Source organism: Rissa tridactyla, chromosome 1 (assembly GCF_028500815.1).
Source record: "Rissa tridactyla isolate bRisTri1 chromosome 1, bRisTri1.patW.cur.20221130, whole genome shotgun sequence".
Taxonomy (NCBI): Eukaryota; Metazoa; Chordata; class Aves; order Charadriiformes; family Laridae; genus Rissa; species Rissa tridactyla.
This window is the reverse complement of record NC_071466.1, coordinates 134183159-134202618: the sequence shown is the minus strand read 5'-3', so window position 1 is coordinate 134202618 and position 19460 is coordinate 134183159. Positions and strand designations below refer to the sequence as shown.

Below are 19460 nucleotides of genomic sequence, written 5' to 3'. Positions count from 1 at the left end.
GACTGAGTCTGTGATCTCTAGCAAATACCAAGCCAGACTAGCTGGTTAGTAGAGTAAGTGGGTTGGGAAGCCAGGGAGAGACCAGAGAGTGTGGGGGATGAATGAGACACCTGTTTGTGTGTCTGTGTCTCTGTGAGTGAGACAGCTGGAGGAACTATCTCCTTAGTGGATCAGGAGGTCCAGACCAACTAGTGGGGAGACCATAAGTTCTGGGGGTTCTTTGAGAGCCCTATCTGTATATTGTGTTTCTCTGTGCAACTGGAGACAGGATGATCAAAGGCCAGCTCCTGGGAAGGCTAAGTGTCTAAGGCCGGTTACTGGAGGGATCTATAGTGCGTGTAGCTGTGCGTATGCTTGTATATGTAAGCGGGGTTACGTGGAGTGGGGCAGCACTACAGCAACGGGCTGAGGGCCTTGGTGGCTCACATGTCCAAGTGCCAGCAACCTAAGAGAAGAAGAATCCAGGGCCAGCTACTGGGTAGACCGCATGCCTAAACCAGTTAGTAGAGGATCCATAACGAACCTCTGTGTGTGTGTGTGGAGGGATGTATCAGTGAGTGAGGGTGTCTGAATACTAGGAACAGGAGTTGGGCTACAAGCTTCAGGTGCTTGTATGCGCAGGTGCCAGCAAATGGTAAGTCTGCGGACACAGAGGTTAGCTACTGGATACTGAATGTTTAAGAACAGTTATTGCAGGCATCCGTATTGTATATAAATGCATATATATTTCCCACTAACAGACCTTCATCCTGACCAGCCAGAAAGGGGAGCAGAATGAGGCCATTAGTGGTGCTATTTCTGTTTGCATGACTGGTGAGTGTTTCTGTCTGTGTTGATCTTTGTGGCTGGCCATTTGTATATGTGCAGTGCCTACATGTATTTGTGCGTGTGCCTATTGGGAATATCCACTCAGCCTTGCTATTGGCTGGACGTGCGGACATGGAGCTGCAGCAGCCTTGCTTATGTGAGGTTACTGGACTGGGCAACCCCTAACAATATTTTTGCACGAGCCCAGAGAATTCTTTCTCTTTCCAGCCCTCGTAGAGAGCATTCACAGTCTTCCTACATGTTCATGTTCAAGGCATGATCATACAAGGCAGAATAAGCCCAGTAATATTTCAGTTGTTTTCAAGAAGTCTGTAAGCCCAGGGAGCTTTGCTGCTTGGGGCATTCAGCTGCATAGCAAAGCAAACTCTCTGAATGTTACCTTTTACCCTAGTGCCCTTTGCCTTATCTACCATTACGTGTGTACAATTAGATATATTCAGAATTCAACTGGACAAGGCCTTGAGCAACCTTCTGTAGTTTAGCCTGGCCTGCAGAGGCGTGTTGATCAAGATGACCTCTTTACCTCCCTTCCAGCTTGTTTCATTCTGCGATCCTATGATCTGGTCATTCTTAGCACCAGCTCCTCATCCCACAGGTAAAAGGATCCTTTTGCTGTCTTCTTAGGATCAGCTTTCTACTCAGTGGCTATAGTTTGCCTAGACTTGGGTTGTATAATTCCCTCTTGCACCACTCCACTGTTAAGACACTGAGGACAAGTGTTCTTCAATCCAGAAAGCTGTTAGGCCATTTTTGCAATCCGGAAAGCTGTTAGGCCATCTCTGCCTTCATGAAGTTTGTCCAACAGTTGATCGTCCTTGGGTGAATTGTCATCCTCTTGCATCAGGGGAAAATTTTGCGTGTAAGACAAGCACTAGAGTGTCTTGCTTGAATATAGGCTAACCAAAATCTGAAAAACATTAACATACCTATTCTGAACAGTCTGATCTGTAATAGCAACTTCCAACCTCTGCCCAATTGATCTTGACGCTGGCATTATAGTATAGTGCAGCTCAAGAGATTGGTTTGTGGCATCAGTATAGGCTGGTACTAGCATAAGTATTTGTGGGGTTTTTTTTTCACCCTTTCTGGCCTGCAAGAACAGAGGAGATACTGAAATGAGAGTTTAGTTAATTCTGAATTTTGTTTTAAGAAGAGTGTAATGAATCCATTTGACTCTGCTATAAAAGATGATGGTTTTTTTTTAGTTTAGGGAAGACAAGTATAGGAGAATCTCTCATCGGCTTTTTTTCTCTTCTTTGTACTAAAATAGCAGTCTTAATAAGAAATTGGAATCTCATTCTTCAAAAGTGTAAGATTAAAGCAGAAGTCAAAGAAGAATTGCTATTGTTTTGTGTGTTTAGAAGTCTCCAGATTGCTCAGATACCTTGGTTATTCCTTATTTTTAATCCATAGTGGAATATTGTTCTGTTGGTACTCTGAGGTCGCCTCAAGAAGTGCTGTCTCTAGCAGGATCATGGACTGTCCTGGGCCTGGGTCTGATCTGATAATACAATACCCTTGATTTTGAGCAAAATAGAAAGGGTGTAAGCCATTTTTATTCCAGGTTGGTAAATTCAGATGAACAGACCATTGCTATCTGCACTGAAGAGCGGCAGAATACTGGTCTGGCCCAGCACACTGAGGATGTAGAATGCTACATCAGTACTAATAAAGTGGCAGAGTGAAGGCTTATACCAGTACACTGGTATGTGCTCATTCATACTGTTAAGTTACTAGCACAGTCATGGGTTTGGCCCATGCCAGCTAACCTTCTCCTAAACAGTGCCTAGGTGTAGGTCAGAGGTTGGGATGGACCAAGGACCATTCCTGAGAGATTGTTTGGGTGCCACCATGCACTTCTGTGGGGTTGGAGTTTTCAGCCATGTGAACATGAGCTATACCGTGCCTTTTGTCCTCAGAACGTAGTCTAACAGCTTGTTGGATTTACAAGTGCACATGCAGCTAGTGTGACTGGGGATCTGCTTCAAGGCCTACAGCCAGTAGGAAAGGGAGAAAAAGAAGAAAAATAATGAGGGACTTCTGACTGTGGGTCACAAATGAGATTTATGCACACAACATTCTTGTTTACTTTCCTTATTTTTCTAATGCTTCCTGACTTAAAGTATTCATTGTGAGAGGGGCAGTTCTGTCTGCTTTGGGCTGCCTCTGTCTGTTCGCCTGTGAAGTATTCATGTGCTTGATAAAAATTACCTTGCTCACTGGTGAGAAGCCCTCTGGAGAATACGCTTCCTGCTAGTCATGGCAGAGCCCAGGCTGCTAAGCAAGTCTTCTCTATTTTCTCTCCTCTTCTTTCCTTTCTCACTTTTTGTCCGGCTTCCCATACCCTGACTAAATTTTTCTCTATTTTATTTTCTCCTAGAGTGTCCACGGGATAGTTGCATTATACTTTGGTGAATGGGAGACTCAGACCTGACTAGAAAAAATGTTCTTTCTTTGTTGAAAAATTACCATAGTATATTATTCCAGCATATCAAAGCCATGTTTGAGAATCTAGTGGCTGAGTACTGACATGACGGAGTGCAACCCCTGTGCCAGACTGTGCAATTGAGACAGTAATGTGCAAGGGGGGAATGCCAAGTCCCTCTGCTGCCAGGACAGCCTAGGGGAAGACTAAACTTCAAGGAGGCATAGGGCTTTCACAGATGTTTTGCCACTCAGAGGAGCCATCTGAGCTGAGCTATCCTCAAGTACTGAGCTGCTCAGCACTTCCTGAGGTTTGTTAGGCAATTTCAGTGGGGTTGTGCTTTAACTGTAACCAGTAGCTCTTTCCAGTTCTGGCAAGCCAACCCAGATAGTTTGCACTGCTTTTGGAGCAAGGAACTGCATTGGCTGCTTAGGAAGGTCTAAGAAATACATTGACTCCTGTAGGAATATAGGCAACATCAGTTCGGGGATATCGATGAAGCCTGAGGTCTGGATAAACTTGCTCACTTGATCATGTCTGCCTCAGGATGAGTCTAGTCTTTCCTTTCTGCTGATTAATGTGGAGTGAATCCCCAGCAGCGCTGATGGGGATAGTGAAGTCAGCAATCTGTAATTTGGAAACAGAAGCTATTGAGGATCTCCCCTGTGTAAAACAGGGGACTATCACGTTGTTAAACCTTTGCAAGGGGAATAATTAAGCCTGTTTGGAAATAAGCTGGATATTCATGTTGGTTTTCGATTTTTTGTTTGTTTGGGGTTTTTTTGTTGGTTTTTTTTGTGTTTTTTTTTCTAAACAAAGACACAATATAGAAAAATGAAAATTAAGCAGACAGAAGAGACTGACTTCCCAGAATTTAAAAAAAAGCAGTCAATTTGTACAGTATGTATCAACGCATGTAAATACCTATTTGATAGAGTCTTTTTCTTTCCCTATGTCCTCACTGTAAATGTACCCGGAAAAGTGCACATGCTTGCATACCAGTGACTTCCAGGGTGGTCTCGGACCTTGACATTCACTTCTGGAAAATACTATGTGTATAGCTTGCACTGTCACATTCTCTTCTGTATTTCTTTGTGCCTGAACAGAGAATAACATCTCCAAGAGCAGTCAAGACTAGTACCTGTCTCCAGTGGTAAATTAAATAGCAATGGTAATGCAGACTAGTCGTGGGAATAAACTAGGCCTGTGAAGTTCTGCAGGTACCCTACTCCTGAGTGGTATTAATGCAAGACACTATTTAATACTGATTTTCTGATAAAAACGGGACTCATAGGAGGACTTGCAGCCTAATGCCCAGCTCCAGAACAAAGTGAATCCATTACAGGATCAACTAGGTCATCATCCTAAATTCCCACAGAAATTCAGTTCCAGAGATGGAAACAAAAGTGCCTTGGCCTTGTGCCCACATTTACACCTGCAAATAAAATGGACAGCCGTGGTCCTGAGGAGACTGGCATGCATTCATATAACTCATCATTCTGTCCCACCCTTTCCTTTCCAAAAAGGGGGTGGCCTCATCTGTACTGCTTATTGTGATAACTCTGCTCCATGCTGTCAGTGTGCTTAAACTTTGCCTTGGGAAAGTTTTTGTCTGGCCAGAATATTGCCAAGCAACTTGCTGACCGTGAGTTAGCAGGATTACATGCCTAGTGCCTCTGTGCCTGTGTTGGCGCTGCTTAATCTGCTAGTATGGATGTAGCCTGTCATACTTAATCTCAAAACATTAATGTATATTCTGGATGTGTGGAAGCCCTCTACAAGACGTGTTTTGGGGTTTTTTTTCAGAGACAATCTTGTGAGAGACAGATGAGATTTTAGTCTGGCTTGGAAAAGCACAAAACACTTTTTAAAATGTATTTATTTTTTTTAATATAAACAGAAATACTTCTGGATACAACTGGAGAGACCTCAGAGATTGGCTGGACCACCCACCCTTCTGATGGGGTAAGCATTTCCCTTGTCATCTTTTTGACTGCACCTTTGCTGAGAAGGTGTATATGCATTGATGAAGAAAGGGAAACTGGAACCAATGAGACATGTTTTATGGATGTTGTACATATGAACAATTTGAACGTGGTACATTGTGCAAATCCAGATTGGTAAGAGAGAAGGATACTAGGTGGGATACTATTGCCACATCCTTACCCCCTTCCTTCCACCCTCCTTCAGAAATACTCATGAGGTCTCCAGCCAATCCTTTCACATGGACTAACTAGAATAGAATAGAATAGAATAGAATAGAATAGAATAGAATAGAATAGAATAGAATAGAATCGAATCATAGAATCTGTTAGGTTGGAAGGGACCTTTAAAGGTCATCTAGTCCAACCCCCCTGCAGTAAGCAGGGACATCTTCAACTAGATCAGGTTGCTCAGAGCCTCATCAAGCCTTGAATGTCTCCAGGGATGGGGCCCTCCACCACCTCTCTGGGCAACTTGTTCCAGTGTCTCACCACCCTCATTGTAAAGAACTTCTTCCTCATGTCTAATCTAAACCCACCCTGCTCTAGTTTAAAGCCATTGCCCCTCGTCCTATCACTACATGCCCTTGCAAACAGCTCCTCCCCAGCTTTCTTACAGGCCCTCTTCAGGTGCTGGAAGGCCACTATAAGGTCTCCCTGGAGCCTTCTCTTCTCCAGGCTGAACAATCCCAACTCTCTCAGCCCATCTTCATAGAAGAGGCGCTTCAGCCCTTGGACCATCTTCGTGGCACTCCTCTGGACCCACTCCAACAGGTCCATGTCCTTCTTGTGCTTAGGGCTCCAGAGCTGGACACAATGTTCCAGGTGGGGTCTCACAAGAGGAGAGTAAAGGGGGACAGTCACCTCTCTTGATCTGCTGGCCACGGTTCTTTTGTTGCAGTGCAGGATGTGATTGGCCTTCTGGGCTGCAAGCGCGCATTGTTGGCTCATGTCCACCTTTTCATCCACGAGTACCCCCAAGTCCTTTTCTGCAAGGCTGCTCTCTATCATGTCATTCCCCGGCCTGTATTGATAACGAGGGTTGTCCTGACCCAAGTGTAGGACCTTGCACTCGGCCTTGTTGAACTTCATAAGGTTTGCTCGGGCCCACCTCTGTAGCTTGTAGAATAGAATAGAATAGAATAGAATAGAATAGAATAGCATAGCATAGCATAGCATAGCATAGCATAGCATAGCATAGAATATTTCAGTTGGAAGGGACCTACAACAATCATCCAGCCCAACGGCCTGACCAATTTAGGGCTGACCAAAAGGTAAACCATGTTATTAAGGGCATTGTCCAAATGACATTGACAGGCATGGGGCAACAACCGCCTCTCTAGGAAGCCTGTTGCAGTGTTTGACCAACCACTCATAAAGAAATGTTTCATAATTTCAGGTCTGAACCTCCCCTGATGCAGCTTTGAACCATTCCCATGTGTCGTATCACTGGATACCAGGGAGAAGAGATCCTGTATTTTTGTTGCAGTTGAACTCAATCCATGTTTTTTTACTATTTGTTCTTCCTTTTCTCTCCTATATATCCTTTATAGTGGGATGAGGTAAGTGTCCTGGATGACAAGAAGCGCCTGATCCGAACCTTTGAAGTCTGCAACGTGGCCGAACCAGGTCAGAATAACTGGTTGCGTACTCACTTCATAGAGCGACGCGGAGCCCACCGAGTCCATGTCCGCCTCCGTTTCTCAGTGAGAGACTGTGCCAGCATGCGCACCGTAGCCTCTTCTTGCAAGGAGACTTTCACACTCTACTACCACCAGTCAGAGGCAGACATAGCCTCTCAGGAACTGCCAGAGTGGCGTGAGGGCCCCTGGACCAAAGTGGATACTATTGCAGCTGATGAAAGCTTTTCCCAGGTGGACAGCACTGGGAAGGTGGTAAAGATGAATGTTAAAGTACGTAGCTTTGGGCCTCTCACCAAGCATGGCTTCTATCTGGCCTTCCAGGATTCAGGAGCTTGCATGTCTCTGGTGGCAGTCCAGGTCTTTTTCTACAAGTGCCCAGCTGTGGTGAAAGGATTTGCCTCCTTCCCTGAAACTTTTGCTGGAGGGGAGAGGACCTCACTGGTGGAGTCACCAGGGACTTGTGTACCAAATGCTGAAGAGACAAGCATGACTGGGTCTTCAGGTGTTCGGTTGCACTGCAATGGAGAAGGAGAGTGGATGGTGGCCATTGGACGATGTACCTGCAAGGCTGGCTACCAGCCTGTTGATGATGAACGAGCCTGCCAAGGTGAGAGTCCCTTTTTCCCCACCCCTTTGGCAGCCACTTCTTTGTTGATTCTCTGTATTGGTATTATTTGACATTTGCTGAAAGTTCACAGATCTAGGAGATTAAATAATTTCTAACAGCCAATGGTTACTAGCAACCTCTTCTGACACTTTTAGCATCTCAGACTGGATTTGGAGCAACCACTTCTTGGTGCCAAGAACATGGTTGGAAACTCCACTCAGGCCTTAGTTCAAACTGCCGCCAGAGACAGCCTGTCAGGCTACATATACAGAATTAGCAGTTGTAACTGGCCAGATCTAACATAGTTCCAGTTCTTTACCAAGAGGCAACAGAGTTATAGTAGTGATGCCACATAAAGCAGAGCTGAGCCCAGAGCTAATACACTCTGTCATCCTAACTAGTTTGGACCCTTTTGCCAGTGCTCTTGGAACTAGTGATTAAAAAAAAGAAAGGGGAAATGGCAGCAGCCTGGTCATGGGATGGGGAACATGCAGCAGGGATCTATGAGCCTGGCTCAATAAGAAAAAACAGTGATAATGGTATTATCATTGCCTCTAATGTGCTCTCTGCCCTGGGCCCCATGCTATTTTCTGTGAAATGGTTGTAGGAGGCAGTAGAATAAATTACGTATCACCCAGTAATGGTATTGGGCCAAAATCTGGTCAAGTCTGAACACCTAGTCTAATGGCATGACTGTCTTCATGTCTCAAGCTTACGACAGTCCATTAGACCAAACTGCTGATGTTGGCTATATAATTTTATGTGTAATGTTCTTCTGGTGCTTCCTTGGTTTTAATATGTGTCTACTCAAGATCTCTCAGCAATGCAAAGTGTTGCTGCACCACACTTAGTACTCCAAAAAATTAAATGTAATGTGGAATCCAGTTTTGGTGGCAGACACAATTTTAAAGTTTGATTGTAATTTATTCAAATAAGAGTTCAACTGGGACATCGAGGGTACAAATATTCTGGTTAACACCAACTACAAGTGCAATGGATAGTTAATAGCTGTCAATATGTTACCTTAAGTTCCTGTTTCATTAAGTGATTGGGGTCATGCAAAATAACTTTTTGAAAATACAGTTCATTGTGCAGGAGACTTACAAATCAATTAAAATTGATAAGTGCCTTTTATTTGTTTAAGCTTTGAAAATTATTAAAACGTGCGCACCTTATTATCCTGGTCACCCTGAAAGAAATGTAACTACATTCATGTAGTGCTGCTCCTGAGACAGAAAGCTCAGACGGACATAGAGGAGCTCAATATGGTGCTAGCTTTGTTGTCTGCATCAATAGCATGACTACTTCACAATTGAGGTAAACTGCCAGGCAATAATTTATCAGATAGTAGTGTTAAGCGCTCAAAAAATGTGGAAATTGGGCTTGGCAAATAAAAATAGGAATTTTTAAAAAAATCTATCTTCCCTTTTGTAGCGTTCAATGAAAGCTGATATTCCTTTGCAGCCCCAATATCACAGAAGCTGAAGATAGATGAAAATGGTAAATATTTTAAGGAATAACTGAAATAATCACAGCCTATCAAGGCACAAAACACTGTTCCCATCATTTACTTCCTGAGATTCCATGAGCAGCATAGAACAGCCAAGACAACCAAATAACGAATTTTAATGTTAGAAGGTGTTTTTTTCTCCTCATGTTTTACGTAAACTCCTCTGCCTCGTTCACTATTTGTGATCTCTTCTCCTGCTAACAGTATGTTGCTCTCCTGTCTGAATGGAGACATGTTCAGCTAGTGTAATTTTTCCCCTTGCTTGGTGTTTCTTTGTGCGGAGTCCTTTCCAGGACTACTTCTCTGTATGTTCTCCCTTCCTAAGAACAGAAGTACACTGTGATACAGAGTAGCTACAGTGCTCTAGATGAAATACAGAGCAAAAGCAATAGGGCAAGGGCAGATTTCTACTGATGATCCTGCAGAGAGTTCTTCTTAATAAGACTGAAGAATGAGCCAAGGATAGGAAGGAGAAGCAAGTTTCCTTCTTACACTTTACTAGAAGAGTGTGTGGGCATTGCCTTCCCCCTCACCATATGGAAGCCTGTGGAGTCCTTCCTGGACCAGCTGTTACCTCTTTATTTATAACAAAGAATCTGACAAGAACCATTCTGAGCAGATAGATAGAAAGCCCTTTTTTTTTCTTGACCCCTATCATCAGTTAGGATATTTTCTTTCATTAGCTTCATAAGACTGCCTGCAGTTTCTTACTATATGGACAATTTCTCCAGCTAAATAGAAGAGTGAAACAAAATCCTTTAGTAAGCCCTTTAGGTGATGTGGGATGTGATCTCTGTGGGATTCGCTTTTGACCTTATCTAAATAAAGTATCTCATGCTGAACAGTCAGAAAGGAGAATGTCAGTTTACAGAGGAAAAAGGAAGTCTGGGACCTTAGCTCCTTTTCTTTCTGTAGATGTAGACACACAGGGTGCCCTGCCTTGCAAGGTTTCCTGCGACTCTAAGTGTTTTTACACATAGAAGGCCAGAAATGGAAAGTTCTGGGTGATCGGACCATCCTAGGCTACTGATTCCCAAAATTCTGGACTGACTGGCTGTTCTCCCACATCTTCTCTCAGATTCATTACTGGAAACAGTTGTTCCTGCATTCCACATCCACAAATAATTTTACAATATAGTATGTTTCTTGGGATTCACCGCCCACTGCTTATCGTTGCCTTTCTTGCTAAAAGTCACATGGAATTTAAGTTACCAGATGCTTTTGAAGATAGTACGTAGAATTCATGACTGAGACATTTTTAAAAATATTTCAAAAATGACAATGTGGAGAAAAAAGAGAAGAGAAATGACTGCTTGATAAAGTGTTAAGCAGATTTCCAAATGAAGAAGTGAGCTCTTAGCTTGAAAAATCACTGAAATAGAACTATTAATTTAATAATACAGAGTTTATCCTTTTTTTCCTTTCAAGTCCAAATACGAATTAATTCCAAGTCAGTTCTGCCAATCAAGTTCCATGTCTGGTTTTCTACTCAGTCCCATAGTTGTATCCAATATGATGTTTGTCCTACATCACTGAAAATGTGCCATTACTATACCAGTATACCCGTACATCTGCAATTACTCTCCAGCTACCCACCAGCTGTTTCTGTAACTCAAAGGACTGACTCTGCTCCCTTTATCCAGCTTTGATGTCTGAGGAAGATCATGGGACTATAGGAGAAAAACATAGATGGAACCATACTTAGAAAGGGATAGAGTGGAGGGACCCCTCTCAATCATGAGACTGGGGGCAGGTCTTTTCATCCTTGTTGAAGTCCCCCTGTTGGACCTGGACTGCTTTTGGGTACCATAGTGTATTTGGTTTACGTGGCAAGGTTCTGGTGGTGGAGAGTCTGATAGGGTGCCCTCTGTGAGCAAGGGCTATCCCCTACCAGACATAACTTCTTCCAGACAGCCCAGCGATGGACCTATCACAGGACAGAGCTGAGCTCATTAGCCATGTGTGTGGCACCTCTGTACAAACATATTTAAGAAGGGGCAGAAAACACCAGACAGAGAAAGTGGGAGGGAACAAAAAGAATGAGAAACAGCAGAGGGAACACAAAGGTCAGAGGAGGAGGAGGAGGAGGGGAGGCACTCCAGGCACTGAAGCAGATATTCACTGCAGCCCGTGGAGGGTCCCACACTGGAGCAGATGGATATTTCCTGAAGAACTGTGACTCATGGAGAGCCCACATTGGGGTAGGGGAAAAGTGTGAGAGGGAAGGAGCACACCCAGTATCCTACCCTGTGATGCTTTGGTGGAGTACAAGTGTTTGGAGTGAAAAGAGTTGAGTTGAGCTTGGGAGAGGGGGGAGAAAAGGTGTTTTAATGTTTGTTTTTATTTTCTCATTATCCAAGTCTATTTTAATCAGCAATAAGTTAAAATAATTTTCCCCAAGCCAAGTCTGGTTTGCCTGTGATAGTAATTTGTAAGCAATCTCCCTGTCTCTATCTCTACCCATGAGCTTTCTCATCCTGTTTTCTCCCTATGTCTTGCTGAGGAGGAGGAGTGAGAGTGGCTGGGTGGGCATTTGGCTGTTCACCAAGGTTAACCCGCCACACAGCTACTTCTCTCTTCTTTCCCTGGATGTTTCTGAGAGTATTAAGGGAGCAAAAGGTCTGCCTGTCTCCTCTAGTAGCTGTAATTGGCTCTTCTGTAGGATGCAAGGGTGTACAAAGAAGTCAGATGGAGGATTCCATAAAATTGCCCATGTCCATGGCCATATGTAGTCCCTTCTGATTGTAAAAGGTATCACATCTGTATTACTGATAACTACAGGAGCTATTAACCGTGCACACAGTTGAGGGCTGTTTGAGGGCTCATTTGGGAAGAATATTGCGTGGTTATTTCCATATTATTAAAAGATGCCCCTCCTCACCAGCCTGGATAATTTTTTTTCCAGTGTGTGAGGCTAAGGAAATGTTAAGATTTATGTTAAATCATAAGCTTCAGTAGTCTGCTAAAAATATGCATATATTATTAGCCAAAAAAAAAAAGGCACAATAAGCTCTTATCAAATTTTAATTGCTTAAAGGTGCTTCCTTTAAAACCATAGAAGAATGTACGTTGCAGGGACCTGTGGAAGTTTTCTGCTACAACACCTTAATGCTTAAAGCAGGATCAAATTGGGTTAGGTCACTCAAGGTCTATTCTAGTCTAGTTTTCATTATTCCTAAAGGTGAAGATTCCAGGATGTCCCTGGGCAACTGTTCCAATGTTTGACAACACCCATGGTGAAATTTCTTTTTCCTATATAGAAAGAGATTGTAATAAGATGTATTAAAACTTGTGTCAGTTGTTTCATGTTCTGTTACCTTATGCCTACACCTTCTTCATGTCCTCCCATTAGGTGGCTGATGCCAGCTATAAATTTCCCCCCTCCAGCCTTCTCTTCTTTAAAATGAACAAACCCAGTCTTGGCCCCTCCTGAGTAAGAGCTTTAACTTTGAGGTAAACTCACAGTTCATAATAATGTTTGTGCTAGATTACCTTTTTTTTTTTTCCTTACATATTGCTCCTTTCATCAGCTTCTCCAGCCTTATTCTGCTACATGCACATATATTTGGTGGTTTTCAAGCAGTTTTCCTATATTCAGTGGTTCCTCTCTACTCATATTCTATTCTTCCCCTGCCCAAATCTTTCCTCTCTTGTTTTGTCTTTTTTTCTTCATACAACCCATTCCCTGGCCATCTTCCCAATGTATAACTAGCTAGTAATGGCTTCAGCTCCACCTCTTTTACCTAAAAATCAACTTACTCAACTGATCTCCTATCAACAGTTCAGCAGGAAACAGTTCCTAGTCACTTCATGTATTTTATCTCAGTTGATTTGATGGTCTCCTTTTCCATTTAAAAAAAACCAAAAGCCACATGCTTCTCTCCTTATCTTTCTTTCATTTTCCACTATCTCTTCCCCACCTAAACAGTTGTAGAAACTATGATGGTGGAGAGTCTAGTGGGGTGCCCTCTGTGATAAGAGGGCAGGGGCTGTCCCATGCCAGACATAACTTTTCCCAGACAGCTCAGCTGTCTGGAAACAAACTATGAAACTCCTGGTCAACCTAGGGCCCTATCATTTCACCATGCCTTGCTTCTAACTCTGGCTGATCCCGCCTTATTCAGAACAAGATGCAAGATACACAGCAGCAGTCACCGTGGAATAGCCTGCCCTGGTAGGATATTACTTCCTATCACCATAAGCTGGTCATAGGCTTACATCTGGGAAAAAAACCCGCCAGTGTTTTATCAAAGTTACTTAGATTTTTCTTTTATAGTGTGTCTTCTGCATGGTAATTATGCCATGACGGTTGGAAGGGACCTCTGGAGATCATCTAGTCCAACCCCCCTGCCAGAGCAGGGTCACCTTAGAGCAGATTGCACAGGAATGCATCCAGGCAGGTTTTGAATGTCTCCAGAGACAGAGACTCCAACACCTTTCTTGGCAGCCTGTTCCAGTTCTCTGCCACCCTCAAAGTAAGGAAGTTCCTCCTCATGTTTAGGTGGAACTTCCTATGCTCAAGTTTGTGCCCATTACCTCTTGCCCATTACCTGTCGCTGGGCACCATTGAAAAGAGCCTGGCCCCATCCTCCTGACACCCACCCTGTAAGTATTTATAAGCGTTGATAAGGTCCCCCCTCAGCCGTCTTTTTTCCAGACTAAAAAGACCCAAGTCTCTCAGCCTTTCTTCATAAGAGAGATGTTCCAGTCCCCTGATCATCTTCGTAGCCCTTTGCTGCACCCTCTCCAGCAGTTCCCTGTTCTTCTTGAACTGGGAAGCCCAGAACTGGACACAGTACTCCAGGTGCAGCCTCACCAGGGCAGAGGAGAGGGGGAGGATGACCTCCCTCGACCTGCTGGCCACACTCTTCTTGATGCACCCCGGGATGCCGTTGGCCTTCTTGGCCACAAGGGCACATTGCTGGCTCATGGTCATCCCGTTGTCCACCAGGACTCCTACATCTCTTTCCACTGAGCTGCTCTCCAGCAGGTCAGCCCCCAACCTGTACTGGTGCATGGGGTTATTCCTCCCCAGGTCCAACACCCTACACTTGCCCTTGTTGAATTTCATAAGGTTCGTCTCCGCCCAACTCTCCAACCTGTCTAGGTCTCTCTGTATGGCAGCACAGCCTTCTGGTGTGTCAGCCATCCCCCCCAGCTTTGTGTCATTGGCAAACTTGCTGAGGGTGCACTCTATCCCCTCATCCAGGTCATTGATGAATATATTGAAGAGGACTGGGCCCAGTATTGACCCCTGGGGAACACCACTCGTCACTGACCTCCAACTGGAGTCTGTACCTCTAATCACGACCCTCTGAGCTCTGTCTTTCAACCAGTTATCTATCCACCTTACTGTCCATTCATCTAACCCACTCTTCCTAAGCTTCCCTATGAGGATGCTGTGGGAGACCGTGTCAAACGCCTTGCTTGATTTTAATGTGTAAATCATGTTTCTACAGTATTATAAATTATTAAATCCTTTCCATCATCCTGTTCTCTGTAACTGGCAAACTCCATCCCTCTTTGCAGTTGATTCAGTTCAGGGCTTATTCTAGCAGTGCCTCCCATTATCTATTAAAATAAGTGACATGGCCCATACCAGTTATCTTCTCTTGCTGATCTGCATGCCCGTTCTGCTTTCCCTAGTGTCCTTGTTTGAAGTAAAACAGAATGAACTTTCTGTTCAGTAATTTTACACGTAGAGTCATTCTCATTTGAGGCCCTCTGTAGCTATGCACATCCATTTTTCCCTAGGCCTCAAATTCGGCTATGGCCATTCAACCTTCCTAGTTTGACTCCAATGCCAGCTTTGACAGTCTGTTCATTTTTGATATTCTCACATCTAGTAGTCACTCTTGCTGCCCCACAGCACACCTGGGAGCAGAACTCCTATATCAGAAATAGATCACTTGTCTCAGTCAAGAAGAGAGCAATTTTATACTCTTTTAAACGTCTTCCTATGTCCCAGCTCAGTTCCAAATCATATCTGGGTACAAAAAGTCAGTGTCACCTCTGTCACATTCCCTAAAAACACTGCTGGGTTTACATAAAGCTCTGTTGAAGTTTCCAACTGCCTTTTTGGTCTCTCTTCCCTTGCTGTATTTTGTTTGGCTCTCAGAATATTTCCTCTCTGCTCTTATTGTCCAAGTAAGCTTTTCAATGCCTCTTTCTCTCTTTTAGCTTCTTTGGTTCTTGGTCTGTTCCCTCCCCATTTTCATTTTCTTCACACATACACCCCTCCATAATTCCAGCACTTTTTCTGCTGGTGTTGATATTTGTTATTGTTAGAAGTCTGTCAGAAACTGCTCCTCTGCCCTCCCGGGTGGAACTTGTCTCTAGTGAGCAGTCAGGCAAATACAAGCAACACAGGGGTGAGTGTTGTAGGGGGGAGCTGAGGAAAATTGGGTCAGTGTCTCTGAGATGAGCTGTGCCCCGCTGAACTGTTGTGGCATTCTGACACTGTGCCAAGATATGAAAAATGACTGAGACAAGCTGAGGGGAAGGCGCTTGCGCACTCCGAACTCTGCCTTCTCCTTTCATAGTAACCTTGACTTGATGGGAAGTGGCAGCTTGCTCTGCTCCCTGAGGTGCTAGCTCTGCAGCCCTCTGTCCTTGCATTGGATATTGTGAATCAATGCTGTGATTTTCTGTGTTTTCTTGGAAAGTACTGGTGCCTGGGGGACGATGAAGCTGTACTGTCCCCAGTGACAAGGCCTGTGGCTTAATGGGGGTTGGGGTTTTGTGTGAAGTTATTTTGCAGGCATACAGTAGAGGTGTTTCAGGAGAAGCTGCTCTTGTTCAGGCTTTCTCTGGGATGGTCTTGAAATGGTAATGTTCACTAAAGCAAAACATGCTAGTCCTAGTGGTGGTGATAAGAAAAGTTTAGGTATTTGCCTCCAGTGAGCACAGTAGTCATCTGCAGAGATTATAGGACCACAGCAAGTGGACATAATGCCATGATCTGCAGTAAGAAGGGAATGCAAGGTAGATGAAAACTGAAAAATCTCATGGTATGAAGAAAGGGATCCTTCAGAAACAAATGAGAGGTGGATTCTGTCTGTGTGTGGAAAGACAGCCCTAGGCTCACTGCATCTGCTGAAATAAAAGGAAGTAGCTTTTGCCTATTTAGATTGCCAGGAGATTTTTTTTCTCTTTCCTCGCACTTGACCTTTTATATACTATTTATAGAATGACTGGAATGAGGCAATGCCAGGAAAAGCTCCATGTCATGGGAACAATTATTGTTGCCATTTGTGGGCTAAAGTCCTGAGTGCAGGGAGCTAGTGTATATTAGGCAATTTTGGAAAGGGATAAAGGTGCTTGTGAATGTAAGGAGCTCCCTGACTGGATGTAGAGGCAGGGTTTAGGTGGAAGCAGAAGGTATGTGATAGCTACAGTCTCTGCCTATAGAGGCCATTCTTTAGCTATGTGGAGGCCAGTTAGTGTCTATTGTAGTCAGTCCAGCCTTATTGGTCAAAATTGCAAATGTAAAATAGAAGTAACTACAACTGTTTCCTTGTGTTTCCTTGTGTTCAGAGGGACCTCTGAACCTCATGTTTACAGTTTGTGCCCGTTGCCTCTGGACCTGTCACTGGACACCACTGAAAAGAACCTGTCTTCGTCCTCTTTGCATCCTCCCTTTAAGTCTCACTTCATAGTCTTTTTCTTTTTTCTTTTTTCTTTTTTCTTTTTTTAACTATCTTTTCATTAGGACGGTACAGGAGACGTGAATCATGTTTAATCACTGCAAATCAGCTCTGATTGCGGTCTGCTGTATAATTTCGTTTTGCTGTTTTTCTGCTGGAAGTAGGAATACCCAGCGGCAGAGGGAGAGTTTGAAAGCATGATCCTTTCTCTCTATCTGCCATTCCTCCTGGAAATACCAGCATGAGATTATAGGTTTATGTAGTCATTCACTTTTTTCACTAGAAAACACAAAAATAGTCACTGTGGAGAGATCTTTCCTCCTAAATTGCTTCAGATTCCACTCCATAGTTCTTCAGCTGCCATTTCTGTCATGTGAGTTGAACTGGGCAGATAAGTCTTTTCCTTTTTGCTTTCCTTTACTCTTTAATCTGTCTCCTTTAAACTCTTTTCTTAGGTTCCTACCGCAGAGGGAACCTGCCAATCCTATTCTTATTTCTTTTCATAATATCTGAAATGAGATGTAGCCTAATGTCAAGATCTTTCCTTCATTGTTTCCTGTCCACCCACAATCATGTATGTGGTGGAGGATCTGGCATTGGGGCAGCCAAGACAAAAGGGATTTATCCACACATTTTAATTTGCATATATTTAAGGGAAATCACAGAATAGCTGAACTTGGAAAAGATCTCTGAAGGATATCTTCTCCAGCCCCCTCTGCCGTGTCCAGTGCTGGTCTCCCCAGTTCAAGAAAGACAAGGCACTAGTGGAGAGAGTCCAGTGGAGGGCTACGAAGATGTTCAGGGGACTGGATCATCTCTCTTGTGAGGGAAGGCTGAGAGACCTGTGTCTGTTTAGCCTGGAGAAGAGAAGACTGAGAGAGGATCTCATCAACGCTTATAAATATCTAAAGGGCTGGTGTTGAGAGGATGGGGCCAGACTTTTCTCAGTGGTGCGCAGCGACAGGACAAGCGGCAGTGGGCACAAACTGGAACACCAGAAGTTCCATCTGAACATGAGGAAAAGCTTCTTTACTTTGAGGGTGACAGGGCAGTGGAACAGGCAGCCCAGCAAGGTTGTGGAGTCTCCTTCAGTGGAGATATTCAAAACCAGCCTGGACGTGATCCTGTGCAGCCTGCTCTAGGTGAACGTGATTTAGCAGAGGGGTTGGACTACACCATCTCCAGAGGTCCCTTCCAACCCCTACCATTCTGTGATTCTGTGATTCTGGGATACAGTGTTGAAAGCCTTATTGAGGTCAAGGTAGTCAATATCCACTGCTCTCCTCTCATCTACTAAGCCAGTAATTTCATCATAGAGGGTTGATCAAGCCCGAGTTCCCCTTTGAGAATCCATGCTGGCTACTCACAAATACCTTCTTGTCCTTCATGTGCCTGGAAAAGGTTTCCAGACTTAGTTGTTCCATCATCTTCCCAGGGATCAAGGTGAGGCTGAGCTGCCTCAGATCTGATTTCCAGTAGGCTTTGGCTTTCCTAACCATGTCTCTGCATGCTTGGACAGTGCCTCTCTGTTCCTCCCAGGTTACCTGTCTGTTCTTCCGCCTTCTGTGTACTTCCTTTTTTTGTTTGAGTTTAGCTGGGAGCCCCTTGTTCAAACATGCAGGCCTTCTGGCATTTTTTGCCTGAATTCCTGCTCGTTGGTATGCACCGCTTTTGCAGCTGGAGCAGGTAAGCCTTGCACATTACGTCGCTTTTGGGGGGCCAGTCTTGCCTCCAGGGTCTTATTCCATGGGACTTCTCCAAGCAGATCCCCAAAGGGCTTGAATCTGCTCTCCTGAATCTGGTGTTGCGAGCTCAATATTAGCTCTCGTCACCCCTCTCAGGATGTTAACCTCCACCATCTCATGGTCACTGCAGCCAAGGATGCCTTCAACTTCACATCACCAAAGAGCCCTTCCTTGTTTGTGAGCATGAGGTCCGTCAGGGCAGCTCCCCTGGTTGTCTCCTCTATTGCTTGAGTCAGGAAGTAGTCCCTGATGCTTTCCAGGAACTTCCTGGATTGCTTATGGCCTGCCGTGTTGCTCATCCAGCAGATCTTAGGGTGTTTGAAGTCCCCCTTGAGGATCAGTGCCTCCGAACGTGAGGCTACTTCCAGCTGCCAGCTCCATTCAGTTATTCCCATGTAAGCATCTAAGTCCCTCTGAGACACCCTGGTGTAGCCAAGACATCTACTCAGGGCTAGCAGATATGGCGTAGGAACAGCAGAAGACCCAGCACCTACCATGCCATCTGGATGACAGAGAGAATGGATACGAGGGGCCTCTCAAATGTATGGGTAACTGAATTGCTGCTTGGGTCTTTGCTTTAGAGTGAGCCTTATTGCTCATTAGGTTCCACTGATTGTATTGACTGGGGATGGGAGTCATCTGGCTAGCACGGGTATCTGCACGGAATATGGATTCTATGTCACTCACATGCCAGAGATGGTCTTGGTGTCCTGAGAATGGCACTTGGCTGTGCTCTGCATAAGTGGGGATTGCCATGTAATTTTATACTAGTCTGCTGTCTTGACTTTTTTTCTTACAGGGAGCCTTCTTGTCTCTGTGATGTGGTAACAGCATTTTAGGGCTGGGTTTTTGCATAGAAAACCATTTAACCATCACAGTTGTTGTTTTTTTGTGCTTGAGTCACCTTGTAAAAATTATGCATCTTAATGGAGACTTTAACTTACTGTTTGTACCCCTCGCTTGTCTGTTTCTCTGGGTCACTGAGGAGGAACATGATAGTCAAAATGACAGACATTTCACCTCTTCTCCCAAAAGGGAGGGAGCATGTGAGGACAGAGAAATATTACTGAAATT

General features: G+C 44.3%; 1 protein-coding gene across 2 annotated transcripts in view; it reads left to right on the top strand.

Annotated features, from left to right (window-relative positions):
* The window catches only part of LOC128910749 (ephrin type-B receptor 5), a 74393-nt gene that overhangs the window by 24346 nt on the left and 30587 nt on the right, over nucleotides 1-19460 (top strand). For both annotated transcript variants that reach the window (XM_054204378.1, XM_054204368.1), the window contains exons 3-4: nucleotides 5154-5218; nucleotides 6789-7485. In XM_054204378.1, coding sequence (XP_054060353.1) covers nucleotides 5154-5218; nucleotides 6789-7485 — 762 coding nt within the window. The remainder of the gene's footprint in view (nucleotides 1-5153; nucleotides 5219-6788; nucleotides 7486-19460) is intronic.